Here is a 15500-nt window from a genome sequence, read left to right as displayed (position 1 = left end):
GAAAGAGGATTGAGATTGGTCAGCCTGTGGAAGAGAAGACTGAGTTAATTTTGATCTTCCAGTGCCTGAAGGGAGCCTAAGAGAAAGGTGGGAGACTTTTTACCAGGGTGTACAGTGACAGGATGAAGAAGAAAGGCTTCAAACTGAAGGAAAGTAGGTTTAGGTTAGGATTAGGAAGAATTTTTTTTCCTTTGATGGTGGCAAGGTGAACACTGAACAGGTTTGCCCAGAGAAATTGTGGATGTCCCATCCCTGAAAGTGTTCAATGCCTGGATGGGGCTCTGAGCAAACTGGTCTAGTGGAAGGTGTCTCTCCCATGGCAGGGGTATTGAAATGGACAATCTTTTAAGTCCCTTCCAACTCCGAGCCATTTCATGAAGTTGAACTAAGAACCTGCCCTGAGACAGAACAACTCCTATTTCTAAGTCATTCCTCAAAGCCTAACAAACAGCCATTGCTCTCTACTCTCTACAATATCCTACTCCTACTTCACACATTGACAGGAACCAATAGTTATTACCTTATCAGAAAAAAATCAAAGCACATACTAATGGTTGGTGCAAAAGATGCCAAAATCATCTGAACCTTAAGCTTTGAAAAGGAAAAACAAAAAAAACCAAAAACAAAACAAAAAGATGGACTGCAAGCAAATTGCATAAGCTGGGGGAAAGTAACAGAATATTAGGACATTGTTTCCTAAGTTTCCACTAGATCTTGCAGCTTTCTAAGTTTTGAGGTCTTAATTGCAGAAGACTTAACTCAGTCAAGCCCTGCTTTGATCCCAGGGTTGTGTTTTTAGACATAAAGCAAGATTTCTGCATCAGGCGGTGTCTCATTCTTTCTCTTCTACCACAACTGTAAAGACTGAGTGTGGGGTAGAAGTAATACTGTAGGCATCTTGATTATATAAAAAATCCAGCTCTGTCTGGATAATGTGAATTTTACAGGTGGCTGAAAAATTACTTCTTACTCACCTTTCACCACTTACCATGGAAATACATGAGGGTAAGTTTATTTTTCACCAAATTTCTGGAGTGAACAGAACAAACATAAAGAACATCTCACAGACCTAGCAATGAAACCCCTGCAAGATTCCCCAAGGGAACAACCCCCAGGGGAACAACCACACAATGTACTGAGCATAAAGCAATACCAGCCTCAGCAGCAGGAAATAGGAGAAAGTGCTTTTATCTCAAACAGCAAAAGCTATGAATTCTTCCTGTTACTGTTTGAGGACTTAAGTTACAGAATAAAGAGAAAAGTACGTGTCACTGCGGACAATACGAATTACTTGCTACCAAGGTTGGATTTTAGTTTGCTTAAAAAAAAAAACCCAAACTGAACAAACACCACCACCACCACACCTGGTTAAAAACCAAGACCTAAGGAGCTGCTTGCTGGCATTCACTTGAATTTGAGCAGTGAATCCAAGTCAAACTACATGAAAACATGTGAACAATCGTGCATATCTTTTGTAACACAGATGCTGTTTATCTTCAATCTTCTGTTTTATCTGTGTGACTTCCCAAGGTTTAAAATTTCACTCTCTTTTTAAAGGGAATCTAGGACAGCATCAAGTGAATATATGATGAACAACACAATACCTAAATTTTTATTGTGGAGTTACATAAGAACTATTTGGCTGCTTGAAAGGCAAGAGGCAATATATTACATTTGAGGTACATCTGGATGAAGAGCCAACTTTAGTTATGAATTCTGTAAATTTTTAATGTAAAAAAACCAACTAAAATTATCAAAAAGTTAGCTTAATATAGTATTTATGCAGATCTTTCAAAACTAATATTCTAGTTATATCATGGCAATTTTTTTATTTTGAAAACTAGAAATCAAAATAATTGGTATACAGAAATATTTTGAAAGTCAACTAGCAAGGGTTAAAAAATACAGAATAGTTTAAATAGTAAGCATTAAAATTTAAATGTTTAAGACAGATACTGAAACGTGTACCTCAGGATTTTCTTGTTTTAGAATGTCATTAACGTATAGAATACTCCACAAACCTTTCTGTGAATGAAATTTTTATTTACACACTGTATCCAGAAGCAGATACATAAATCCTTATACAATTATTTTTCAAAAATGTGCAAGAAATTACTATAATTTTGTTTACAAACGAAAACACATTAAAATCAATGGACTTTGGATAATTCACTCTGTGGTGTGCTTAGTACAAATAGCGCACACCAGGTCTGAAACAGAGAAAAGTGTAAACTACAGCAATCTGGATTGCAAGTATTAACTTCATGGCACTCCATCATCTATAAAAATTCTTTAACCCAACAGGTATTCATAAAAAATTCTTTTAGAATTTTTCATTATCTGTGTAGAATTTAGATCACTTTCCAGATACAACAATGCCATATTTTTCACATTATGAACTACCATCTAGGCCATTTTTTATTTATAAAGAATGCCTGTAATTTTTATTTTTTGCAGTCATAGAAAGATTTCAAGAAATTAAATTGGCAATCATTAATTCATCTATAGCTTAGCTCAGAATTTGAAAGTTCAGTAACAGAGAAATACTTCTCATCATAGCCCATATATTGCTGGTATGCTGTTTTAAATTTATAATTCCAGTATTCACACAGATGAAATGCATCAAAACAAAAACTGCACAAATCTTACTTAGCCCAGCAGTCAATATTCACAGAAAGAAATCAGCTTTAACATAATGCACAGTCAGCTCATCTGAGAACAAAGAGTTTAATTAATAATTGCATTTCTGATCCTTCTGACAGAATTACATTTTGATAAAAAGATGGCATTCACTATGTCAACAGCAGGATAAGCGCTATATCCTTCAAACAGATCAAGGAATACACATCACTTTCAGTTGTTTATAACACTGGCTTACAAAACAAAACAAACAAAAAGAAAACCTCACAGGAAATTGTGCAAATCTATTATTTCCAAATACCAGGTGTTGTTTTACTCTTCTAATTGGTAAAGCAGTTATCAATAATGTCAATCATTATGGACACTTAAAAAAGGAGCTTTATTTTAAAGTTTTGTCTTTAAAAACATTTTTCCTCAATTCAATTGCATAAAAAGCATACCTTCTGAACCCTTAAACTGTTGTGCTGAACAAATAGCCATATTTCTACTCTATAAGGATCATAGTCTGTTAGCTTTTATTCCTAGTGTATTTACCTCCAAAGGTCCCCAAAATATCCTCCATCTTCCTTTTTTTTGTCACGGACGCTTTGTTCCTCTAATTTTCACAAAGCAGAAGTCAACACAAGTTTTGTGGTTATTTTGAGTGCTTCTAAGTTGATTCATAACTAAATGTTACTGTGTTTCTTTTATATTAATCTTTTTAATAGGAAATTGTAAATATCTTTAATGTTTTTAAACGATTTTTTTCTGGGTTCCTTCTCCTGGTTGTCCAGAAACCTCAGTGAAAAAATACTGTGAGGTTCTGATTAAAAAAACCTGTAAAAATAAGTATTTGTGTCTACTTATTACTGATTTAAAGTATTTGGAACTTAGTAGAAATATCACCACCAGTTTTTATTTGGAAGCAAAATGCTCTACGGTTCTTACACCATAGACCTCAACCTCTTTTAAGTGTTCCTTTTGTGGTAGCTTTATAGCAGGGTGGGGAAATGACAAAGCTAACTTGACCTGGTTAAGTTCACAGATGAAGAACACAGCAAGGAAGGCAATTCAAAAACTGGATAGCTGAAACAGAGGGTTTTTTAAAAAAAAGCATCACTTATGAGTGAACAACTGAAATTTATAAAGGCATGGGCAAGAATTTTAGCATGTGTGTTCTTTCACGTTTTTCACTTCCACAGTAAGACCAGGATATTATAGCTTCAAATATTCAGGTTTCAATGCAATGACTGCTAAATTAATGCATGTGGCATAGTATAAACATATGTTTAATGTATTCAATAGTGGTATTAAATGGCAAAGAAAATATTTTATATACTATAATCTTTCAAAGATTCTGTAGAATGCATAGGCCCTCTAGTATGGGGAAAGAATTTTTAAAGTGAAGAAAATGCCAGAGGTTTTCTTCCAAAAGTATGCATCTGAAATCCATAAAAATGATTTTCTTTTTCCTCCCCACAGACAGAATCAGAACACTGTACCATACAATAGGTTATTGTGCCTTTTTGAATAAAGTTAGTGATCCTGATTCACGGGGGGGGGCGGGACGAGACATGACTGGGTAGTGGGAGAAGCCAGTAGAGGAAAAAAAGGAAAACAGAATTCTCCCTTTCATACATATATCTGGCAGAGCCAACAAATTACATGTATAGACTGCTCTAGATTATTTTCTTTTTTAAGTTTAAAACTTTATCAGACTAAAGAGGAAATCCTTATTCTCCCTCCCTTAAAAGCAAAGGCAGTCTTATCTACCTTTGATTTACTTTTTATTTTTTAGTTAAACATTATGGTCAAAAAAATAAATTAAAAAAATATAAATTTTGTCTATCAATTCAGGCAACCCAAGATGTAGTGCTATTACACCACCTTGCAGCAATACTGTATTCACTTCTAAAGTCTCATTTTAGGGGACAGAAATGCTAGATTAAATAAGGAGAAGAAAATGACCCAAACAAGAAAGATGTATCAAAGATGGACTTTTTTTCCTAAGGTGATCTTTACTCATTAACCACTTCTACCAGAGATTGGGAATATGACATTCTAAAATACGAAACCGTGGGGCAGAGGCATGCAAAGAAAGGCCTCTCAGCAAGGCAGAGGCAGGCCTCCTTCCCAAGCCAGCTATGACCCCTTTATAGCAAGTAACTCATAACAGTGATAGAAACATGGGAGAAAAGAAAACCAAACTAAACAGGAAACCAAACCAAAATAAAACAGGAAAATGCCATGGATTAACCTTGCATGATGAAAATATTACAGTGTAGAACCTGTACTCCCCACTGAAAGTAATTTTTTCCCTACAGAAGGTTAGAATAACTGTAAGCTTTTCAAATGCCAGAATCTTTGACAGATATCATGAACACTTACTTAATTGATTCAATATTTCATATGTCAAAACATATTTCATGACAGCAAACTGAACATTTTCTGTGGTCACTGTATATCCAAACATCTCTTCCCAATAATTTCAAAGGCTAGGAAAATAGCACTTTAGAGATGCATTTTAAACATCTTCCATTTAAAATGCTACCAGTCCTGTTCTTCCTCTTCAAAGGACACAGAAAAAAGGGGAAAATGATCCAAAGGACATTAGTGTATTACTGTACTTTCTGAAGTAAAAGAAAAATGTAGAAAAATGGAAACTATAAAATTTCAAGTAGCTTGAATATAAATATGGTAGAAATCATCCTATTAGAAGTTTTACCCCATCCCCAAAATGGCTTATAAATTTACGTTCCCATGATAACAATTCCTAGAGTCTTCCTACAAATCCAGGAAACTTCCCTCCCTTACTCTTCAAGAGTAAGCAGAAATGTAAAGAAGAAGGGGACCTGGTAGGTGTTCATTTATTAACTGATGGCATGATTATAAAAGGTTATATTTTACAAGACCCCAATACCACAATTTCCTTCTAGGTACTATACATTGACTTTCATAGACTGTTTTTTAAAGGCCATTTTTAGAGGACAAAACACTGAGACGAGAAGAAGGCTGAACCAACCTTCTCAAACACAAGAGTGTACAGACATTACAAGGCTTAGGAGGAAGGCTTTTTTTTTCCCAAAGATATGCTGCATAACCATGTTCTTATCATACAGCTCTGTCTATACATTGGGGCATACCTCTATAGAAATGTCTAATTACAACACTAGGAAACAGTTTTTAACTTAGATGTAAAATCAGTAATTTAGAATACCAATATGTTCCTTATCCATGATAATTTTTTCCAGAGGTTGTTTTAAAGGAAAAAAAAATAAAATCCATTCAACAAGTTTCATTTGACTTTTACTTATCGTTGAATACACATGAAATGTGCTTTCAATGCATAAAAATCACAGTGGATAGCAGCAAAGGACTTGGGGGAAATTAAGGAGAATTTGATCATTCACATTGTGATTAATCTGCACATTGATGAAAGATAGCTATTTCACACTTCTAAAAATAAACGAGATCATTCTTTCCAACAAAACAAAACAAGAAAAAAAAGCCTCCCAAAATACACAAAACCCCCTAAAACAAACAAACCCAAATGCATTACTTTTCTTTTACACACAAAAATGAAATATTTTTATGGCAGCAAAAGATTTTGATAATAATGAAAGTCTGTAAACTGTAGTTCAATCTCTTTTTGTTGTTGTTGTTCCCAAAGTGCAAGATGCAAGATTCCCGTAAGCTTTCAGTAGTGCTTTTCCTGTAAATAATCCTTCATTTTGTTTGGCAAAGGCAGTTTTTGAATCAGGTCTATTCTGGTGTATTGACGTATTACAAAACGACACAGGTACTGTAAAGAGCGCACCTGCATAAACCGGGATACTGGATTTGTCAGTCTCACTGGGTAAGTTGCAGATCCAGGCAGCCGGGATCTTGAATAGCAGAAAGCTCCATTTTCAGAGTCCCTGATTGAATGTTCAATTAAGTCAACTATAGATGTATGTCCCTCCACATCTGGCTGTTCATAAAAACTAAACCTACCATTTGAGTGTTCAATTCTAGTATGAAGAGTCTTTCCATGGGAACGAAAACTCAAACTTAAAAGATAACGATCATCAGAACTATCTCTAACGAGAAACGAGCCATCAGGCACATTAGCTAATTTTCCCTCTGCCTCCCAACGTGTAATGGGGCCCCAGTACCATCCTTGTTTTGCAAGTTTTTTCAGTTCTTCTGTGAGGCTAGTCACAACCATAGGACCGCTGTTCTGTACGGAGTCATAAACTCTTCCAACTCCTGGGGCAGTGTTAGGATCAAAATTCAAATGGCAGCGCATACTTTCAGCCACGTGGGCATCTGTGCCATTTAATCCATTGAAGTTCCTTTGGATTTGATTATTCTGCATTGGAGGTAGCAAAGGTGAGAGTGGAGGGACATCGCTATGATTAACTCTTGGGCTTTGCAACATGACTCCTGTGGTACCAATCAACAAACCATTCACCGTCTGGTCCACAAAGATATCCGGTGCAACGACTACATCCTGATCCACTTGGCTCTCATCCTCATGGAAAGCATTTCCCCCCACTTGAGAAGAAACAGTTGAAACTTCCATGGGTGAGGAACTATCCAGACAGTAACTACGTGATCCTTCCAAAGGATACATTCCCTCATCTAAAGGCACAGTATACTGAATGTAGTCCTGAGGCATTAATCCAATAACTACAGGCACATGTTCATCAATATGAAGATGCAAGTCCCCGTTCTGAGATTCCGTATTTTTTAATGCATTGGTTTGTTCCTGGAACACATTTTCTGACTGCAAGTCATGGAAGTCTTTTCGAACACCATTCAGGGCTGGGCTTGGATTAGAGGAATGGACCAAGGCCTTGACTTTCACTTCCATTTTGATGCAAGTCTCTTCTGAATTTGTAGGTCGAAGGGGCCACGGAGTTGGGCTGTAATGGTGATTACGGAGGGAAGTGGATCTCAGAGGTCTTTGAGCTCGCACATCTTTGAAGGTTATTGGAGCAGATGAGGAAGAAAATGTGTCATCATCTGCAGAGTTTACAGATGGTGTGCTGCCTTTGCCTTTCTGTTTTTGTTTTGCTGAAAGCCTCCTTTTTAACGTACCCATTAAACTTTCACTTTTTGATCTATTTTTGCCTCCTTTTTCATCTTCACTATTGACTTCACAGCTCGCCAAATCTTTACCATAGCAGCTGCCAAACAAGGAGTCATCTTTTCCAAATTCACTTAATGATGGCTGCTGAACCACTACAAAGTCACTTTCATCTTTACTTTTATTTAAGTTAAAGGACTTGCGAATTGTTTTGAGACTGATTTTCTTCATTATGACAAGTTACCAAATCTGGCTGATCAGCAGTGCTTGCGGTGATATAGCCCTAACACATGAAGAGCAGCTTCTGCTTCATTTATGTGTTTTATCCAGCCTCATTTAACTTCAAGAGCCATTTCCTGGAAACAAATAAAAAACAATTAAATTCACAAAAGAAATATTTCAAAAATTATCTATAATGGTTTCCCCCTCTCCAAGCAAAACAGAAATTGCAATACTTTAACAATGGGCATCACATAAAAGTAAAAATAGGGAGCTGACTTTGAAACAGTCAGGCTCAAAAATTTCAACTCCTACAACAGCCTTGGAGATCTCCACAACTTCATTCTGCTTTCAGCATGGTATTTTTTGAAACATCCACACACCTTATATTACACTCACAGGCACACATATTTAATGCATTTATTTATAATTTTCTAACACATAAACTCTTTCCAAAGGCTCCTAAAACATCCCCACACAAGTAACTACAGAAGATAAAACTACAGAAAACATTCTATTCAACAGAATTCCTACATGCAGGTTAAACTGTGATTGGTCCTAAAAACATGGTCATATAAGGTTATTTTTTCTCTACACAAGAAAGTTGAGTAATATTTAGAAGGTTATATATTTATAGATAAACTAACTGTAGTGAAAAAATGGTTTCCTTAATAGCAAAGTAACATACATTTAGAGCAAGTCCCCTCCTGAATTTCTGTGAAAGAAAAGATTTCCAATCTGTTTTAGGCACAGAAGACGAAGTCACAGGTTCTTATTGCCTAAAATTATTAGAACTTTTCTTCCTTCAGTATTTCTGCCAAGACCTAGTGGGCACAGCTGCTGGAGTTCCAGTCAACTGCTCCCACCTGGCATCTTGCACAATCAGGTACCCACAAATTTGATCTTTTGGATTGTTATTTCTCTTGATTGAGGTTTGTCTGTGTTTTTGGAGGGCTTGGTTTGTTTCATTTGAATTTTAGCTAGACCTTCCAAAGTAAACAACTCAGCAAACAAGGAGTATTATGCATGGGAAAGCGAAGAGAGGGAAGTTGCTACTCGCACAGAAGTAGGTACTACAATTAGTAGTAACTGTTATTCCACGTACCTCCAAATATGTGCGATGTTAGCAGCACAACCTGCAGCAGTAAGCCTGGCTCCAGGCTAAGCATGGCAAGCTGAAGGAGTCTAAGAATCTTTCAAGAAATCTTCCAACCTTGGTGGACTGAGGGGAAAGTAAAACAGCCCTTATATACGCACTTCCCACTTTTCTCCCAGAGTATCACAATACAAACATACTGAGAAAAATGGTGCAATAGACTGAAATAAGTTTTATCAACTAAACAATACCTTTTTCTTAAACAAGCATTCAAAAAATACATAAAAGCATGGAAGGACAATGATTACTATAACCAAAAAGCAGTGCACTGCCTATTGCCGTTGCCCAGCCCAACTTCTGTGGTTCTCAAGTACACAAGGGTTAAAGGATCACATCCAAAGCAAACTAAGAAGCAATGTGAAGCATCTATGGATTCTGAACTTCAAAACACCTTGAAAAATTTTAAGTAAAGCCCTGATGCTGGAGGGATGGACATTGCTCCATAAAAAGCAGAAGCAGTAAAAATTCATTTACATGGATGGTACCCTAGCCCTATCTGCATCAACCTATTTCAAAGACTCGTTCTGTGTCCTAGTCATAATCTCCAATATTTCCCAAGTCCATCTTTAGAGCACATTTATATCTTTCCATTTCATTTTCTTAATTACCAAATTAAGTAACACTTTCCTTTCTTTCAATGGGGAAAAACTAGGTTTCTCTTGTCCCTAAACTGATTTATTTTCTACCAGCAAAGACCAAACATGACCAAAAACTGCCTAGACAAAAGCCTAAGAATCAATTACTTGCTATAAATGAGAATTAAGACCTTAAAAAAACAGAATCAGTATTTTATGATATGTTCACTAGTTATTTTCCACTTTTAACATATCTGTTGTATCACGAGTCATGAAATTCTAAAACACCATCCTCCATTTACATAATTTGAACACAATCCTGAGTTAAGGGTATGAATTTTCAAAGGTTAAAACACTATGTTTACTTTCCTACAAGTGCAGATAAAGGGAGACTTACGTGCCAATAAAAAGGAGACTCAGAATGTCATTGACCTTCTATTCCTCAACTATTTGAATTTTGCCACCTTCCCAATTTATAGAACTTTTTGTCATATATAACCAAATTAAACTACACAATGAGTGAAAATTATAACTTTAGGATTGCATGCTTCTCCTAAACTAACAAAGTCAGAGCATTGATAAATTGAGTCATTAATTTGATAAATTTAACTGTGCTTTTGTGTATGTAGTACCAGAAGCCTGGGAACTGTCACATTAGCGTCACCTGTGAAATCAGCAGTGTTCTCCAACTCCTTCTGACATCCACAAGCTGATACTATTTCCGCTTTTCCAGAAATGTTCCCTCCTTCTTGTGGAAGGTACTGTCTGCAGATACCAACCTCTTCACTCTTATGACCAGTGACAAGACCCAAGGAAACAGCATGAAGCTGAATCCAGGGAGATTTAGGTTAGACACCAGGAAAAGGTTTTTCATGCTGGGTGGCTGGGTACTGGAACAGGCTCTCCAGGGAAGTGGTCAGAGCACAAAGCCTGACAGAGTTCAAGAAGTGTCTGGACAATGCTCTTAAACCCATGGTGTGACTCTTGGGGTGTCATGCTCAGAGGCAGTAGCTGGACTCAATTGCCTGATGGGACCCTTCCAACTCAGTATATTCTGCATTCTATAAAATGCATGGCTTATAAGTTGTATCCTTGTAAAATTGCATGCCAAGATATAAGAAAGGTTTGATAATCAACTGTAAAGCGCATAAACAACATGCAACTACCCAAAAGCCCAGTTCATTTATGCTTGAGAAGACAATAAAAATCTAGTGACAGTCCAGGTCTAAGCTCTCCAAAGTAAATGGAACACACTCACATCATGACAGCAAGTCTCTAAACAAGTTGTCCATACAGACCCCACTCTATGATACCTGCTATACATATTGTATCCAAGACAGGAGAAAAAAAAAAACACCCTGAAGTCAAATACCCTAATTGATCCCAATACTCCTCTTTCTTTGCATGTACTTAAATAGTACAAGCTAATTCTGCATTGCATATCAAAGTGTTTAAAAATGCTGTATAAACAGCCCTCAATATATGATACACTCATATGCATGCAAGTCTAGAATTCTTTACAGTCTGCATCTAACAGAGCTGAAGCAGAAGAACCCAGGCATACACTCCTTCCTGGAATACATTAAAATGAATTATGCAACTTCTTCACAACCCTCAGCACAGCAACAGCTTTGCTAGTATTTTGCACAAATTACGGCATGACTGAAGTCTCCCTCTTCCAGTGCCATCTGCTGTACAGGGAATTAGACAGACTAAAAAGAGACAACTCTAGAAATTCTGGCAGGTATTTGCAACTATAAACAGACTTGAACTCTACCAATATATTCCCAAAGCCTGGTGACTACGTGTGCAGAAACACCTGGAACACACAGACTGAAAATGAGAGATTAATCAAATAGAGAAAAAGAATGAGATCTTAATGCACAGAATAATGTGGATGAATGAAATTCAAACTTACAAACTTTCATCACAAATTCTGCATCTCAGAATCTTTAGTATTATGCAGGCTAACAAAATAGAGGCCAGGCCTCTGGACGAAAACTATCAGATGACTATCCAGAAAACACCATGTCCTCTTTTGAACATAAAAATAAAGAAAACTAAATTTGTACTTGGAGGAAGAGGAACATAAAGAAAACTAAATTTGTACTTGGAGGAAGAGGAACATTCATCAATCACATAAAATGCAAAATTATTAGTAAAGATAATTAGGGCTAAAAGTTCACTTCACAGGTTGCTTCCTGGAAACCTGAAGAGCAGGCCATGAAATGGCACATTAATTATTATGGTGGCCAGCACTGATGTATGAAAAATTAGGGAAGTTTTAAATATCTATCAGATACTGCAAATGTGATTTGAATATACCAACATTTCAGAGTAGTTTCAGTTCGATGGTACAAAATGGTTTCAGTAGATTGGAATCATATAGCTGTCTTGAAGAAGTGTTTGCAAAAGTACACCAACAAAAAAGTTTGATTATACTGTACTTATTAATTCCTCATCTTTTTCACACTTTTATATTAGGTATACTCATTTCCCAAGACAAATATTATAGACAATGGTGCCAAACTGCACTACAATAGAAATAAACTTAAGGATTAACTTCAAGGAGTTAGGATAGAAAACACCATACTGAAAACATACAGCAAAATACACCTCATGTTCAAGCAAAGAATTGTCCTTAAAAAGTTTGATAAAAATATCATCACAAAAATTATTTCAAATTATTAGTCAATACTACTTCAGATAACTTTTCTAAAATAAATGCTAATCTGTTTATTTATTTCCATAAAGTGAAACAGTTGAGCACCAAAGTTGATTTTTTTTAACCCATATCATCCTGCATTATTCCTGTAAAGTCTGTCTTTCACAGAGAAATATATAATCTTTATTCTTATACTGGATCATCAGACGACTTACATTATTTAAAATTTCAATTTATCTTATTTTAACATAATTATTAATACTAGGAAAATAACTAAAAACACCTCAAAAGTGACTTTTTTTGCATTCCTAGGTATGACAAGCACTAGGTTCTCATTACAGTCAGATAATGAAGCCTATTCTAATCTGCTGAAGTATAAGGTGTTATTCCCCTGCTTTCCCCAAATTCGCAGTGAAATATATTCATGCATTCTTTGGAAGAGCATGTCAAAAACAGCATCTTAAGGTAATGCAGGTTTCGAGTGCTGTATTTTGGAAATTCCTAAGTGTCTACATCTTCTCCAAAGTTACTGAATCTATTAATATGACTCATTAAGAAGTTGCTCTCCATACTCATTCATATCAACTTTACTTCTAAACTGAAGTATGTCTGTATCACTGTTGAAACTTTTCTTCAAAACATTAAACAAAATACTGACTCAAGTACTGTTATGTACTTTCATACTAGTTTTCATACTGAAACTAGAATTTCAGGCTATATGAGTACAAAAACTACACACAAAATACACAGAGATTCAGTATCATCACCAGTTTTTGAAAGAACATACACACTACATGGCAACTTTTTGTTTTTTCACTATATATGCCATAAGCACACTGAAGATGGTGAGGTTTCTCCCTTCGCTGATCTTCATGTAAATTCCTACATTATACTCCTTTTCAGTAAGAAGAGTCTTTAAATGAAGTAATCTAAATTCCATTGCATACTCTTATACCTTGAAAACAACAAAAAAAGATAAATGGTCTTAGTAGAGGCTTGCTTGCTAATGGATGAACATATTCCTGAGACGATCACAAATTTTATAGAAGCCCTTCTGACCTGCCTGCCTGCTTTTCTAGTGAGTGCAAGGCTCAGATGTACAATTCATATAAAACTGGAACAAGGAAAAAACAGACAAGCAGCTCATCTGGCAGTACATTACATTTATAACAATTTAAGAGTACTTAAAGCCTCCTATTTTTAAGCTAACTAATCAAAGACCTGAACAGTGAGTTATTCACCACAAATTTAAACCTCTACTCTCTAAGATTTGAGCAGCTGAGGAAAGTATGGTCAACCTCTCTACAGGGCAATATAATTGAACAGGTTTTATACAGATTACAACTTAAATCAACCAACAGTAAGTCATGTAATTTAGTCTTAATATCTCTCCTAATTTTTTTCCTCCTTTTACAAAGCTTAAACAGAAGACAGTCCATGGGCACTACTGTTCTAACACATTAAAGAGTAACCCTAATCACTACCAACCATTAGCAAAGAATAACCAAGCTACACCTTTGATAATATGTAGAAAAGTGGGGTAAATTAACAATGAAAACTTGATACAATGGAATTTTTCTTTGTCACTTCTGATTATGGGAATTAAAAATATGCAAAACCGGGAAAACAGCCACTGGAAAAGTCTAGTCCTAGACTGCTTTTCCCTGGACTGCTGCTGAAAAAGAATGCCCTTTAACATTTAGATTTCCTTGATTTTTTTTTTTTTTCTTTTCATTTTCTCTCTTTGAACACTATTTAATCCACGAGTGCTTGCAGCAAGTCCTGTTCTTTCCCATATTTGGATGCGGAACGGAATATTTTTATCTGATTGGTGGGGTTCCTCTGGGGAGTAACTTAAGGGTGTTAGATGGCATCTCTGTTACAGTTCATATGTGTATATACACTCTTATAACTACAATAATTACATCACTACAATCGCCAAACCCAGTTACTAATATCAACAGTCCTCAGCCAAGGTTACATCTCTGTTACCCCAAGGATAGATGGCTGAGATCCATGTCTGCCCATGAGCTATGATGGGCACACTAACATGGGGGTGTTAAACTGAAGTCTCAACAATACACACATCATCATAATACCAGAGCTGCTGTTGGAGGAGGAAACTCCAGGGAAGCTGGGTGGATGACAGCCAGTAACCAACTTTAGCCATTCCTGCTAGATCTCTCACAAACTGAGAACCAACACCCAAACAGGGAACCAAGCAGACTGTATTTTTCATACATTTACTAAAAGTATGACACAAGTACCACCTTTCATCACTTTCTTTTAAGCAAACATATGATAATAAAGCATACTGCTATCGAATTGTTTCAAGCATGTGGAAAAAGTATCAGGAAAATGAAACCACAATCTGGCTCTAAGACCCTGATTAAAAGCAAGGGAAAAAGGAGCAAACAAAAATAACCCAGTAGTTCTATGTATGCCAAGACACTGGAAAAGAGGAAAGTGGAACATTTTTGGTGAATAAAAATGGGGAAGTCACTAAAGAAATCTGACATGTTCATGTGTTTCACTGCAGGAAATCCCATCCTTTGACTGCAAATAAACCTTTGCTTTTCGTTTTCACACAGCTGTGCAGAAGCAGACAAAGAGTGAGAATAATGCTCAGTCAGGCTCTGTTTTTGTTTCTTACCATTTTACAAGAATGCAGCAGCCAGCCTTGCAGCAGACTGTCTATCAGCAAAAATTAAGTTTAGTTTCATAAGCAAAGGTTAGACTTCCTGGGAGATAATGCATGAGAAATTCTTTCCAACTAAGGGTCCATCTCCCACTCCATCCTGACAGAAGATAAATACACCAAAATGAGGTATGGGGTAGCCTCAGCAGGATAATAAGGAGGATTTATGTTTATCCAAGATATTTATGCAATCCTTTTAAACCGTAACACAGTTATGTTAGGAGTCTGAAAAGTTGTAAAACTATAATGCTCTACAAACCAGCATTTCATTTAATAATACAGACCAACATCACATTATGTAAAAGGAGTAAATTTTGAAGCATTTTTGTGCTAAGATGGCAAAGAACAGATTCTCTGCCTACGTATTTGAGAACATAAGTGTTTGAAATTAATATAGTGAAAATAAAAGGAAGACCACAAAAAACAACAAAAAAAAGTTGCATTTCTGAGCTTCTTTTAATTGAGAAGTATGCATAAATGTCTAAATGCTGGAGTGT

At 36.0% G+C, this 15500-nt stretch overlaps 1 protein-coding gene across 6 annotated transcripts in view; it reads right to left on the bottom strand.

Annotated features, from left to right (window-relative positions):
• Nucleotides 1-2022: 2022 nt before the first annotated feature.
• SOCS6 (suppressor of cytokine signaling 6) overlaps nucleotides 2023-15500 on the bottom strand; it is a 28481-nt gene continuing 15003 nt past the window's right edge. For 3 of the 6 annotated variants that reach the window (XM_086893915.1, XM_086893926.1, XM_086893937.1), the window contains exons 2-3: nucleotides 9015-9131; nucleotides 2023-8046 (exon numbers count right to left, since the gene is read on the bottom strand). In XM_086893915.1, coding sequence (XP_086750041.1) covers nucleotides 6317-7921 — 1605 coding nt within the window. In that variant the 5' untranslated portion in view covers nucleotides 7922-8046; nucleotides 9015-9131 and the 3' untranslated portion in view covers nucleotides 2023-6316. The remainder of the gene's footprint in view (nucleotides 8047-9014; nucleotides 9132-15500) is intronic. The other 3 variants (XM_086893906.1, XM_086893948.1, XM_086893959.1) reach the window with 1 other exon arrangement.

The sequence above is a fragment of the Cyanistes caeruleus genome, chromosome 1 (genome assembly GCF_971803275.1).
Source record: "Cyanistes caeruleus chromosome 1, bCyaCae1.hap1.1, whole genome shotgun sequence".
Classification (NCBI taxonomy): domain Eukaryota; kingdom Metazoa; phylum Chordata; class Aves; order Passeriformes; family Paridae; genus Cyanistes; species Cyanistes caeruleus.
This window is presented reverse-complemented; position numbering and strand designations above follow the sequence as displayed.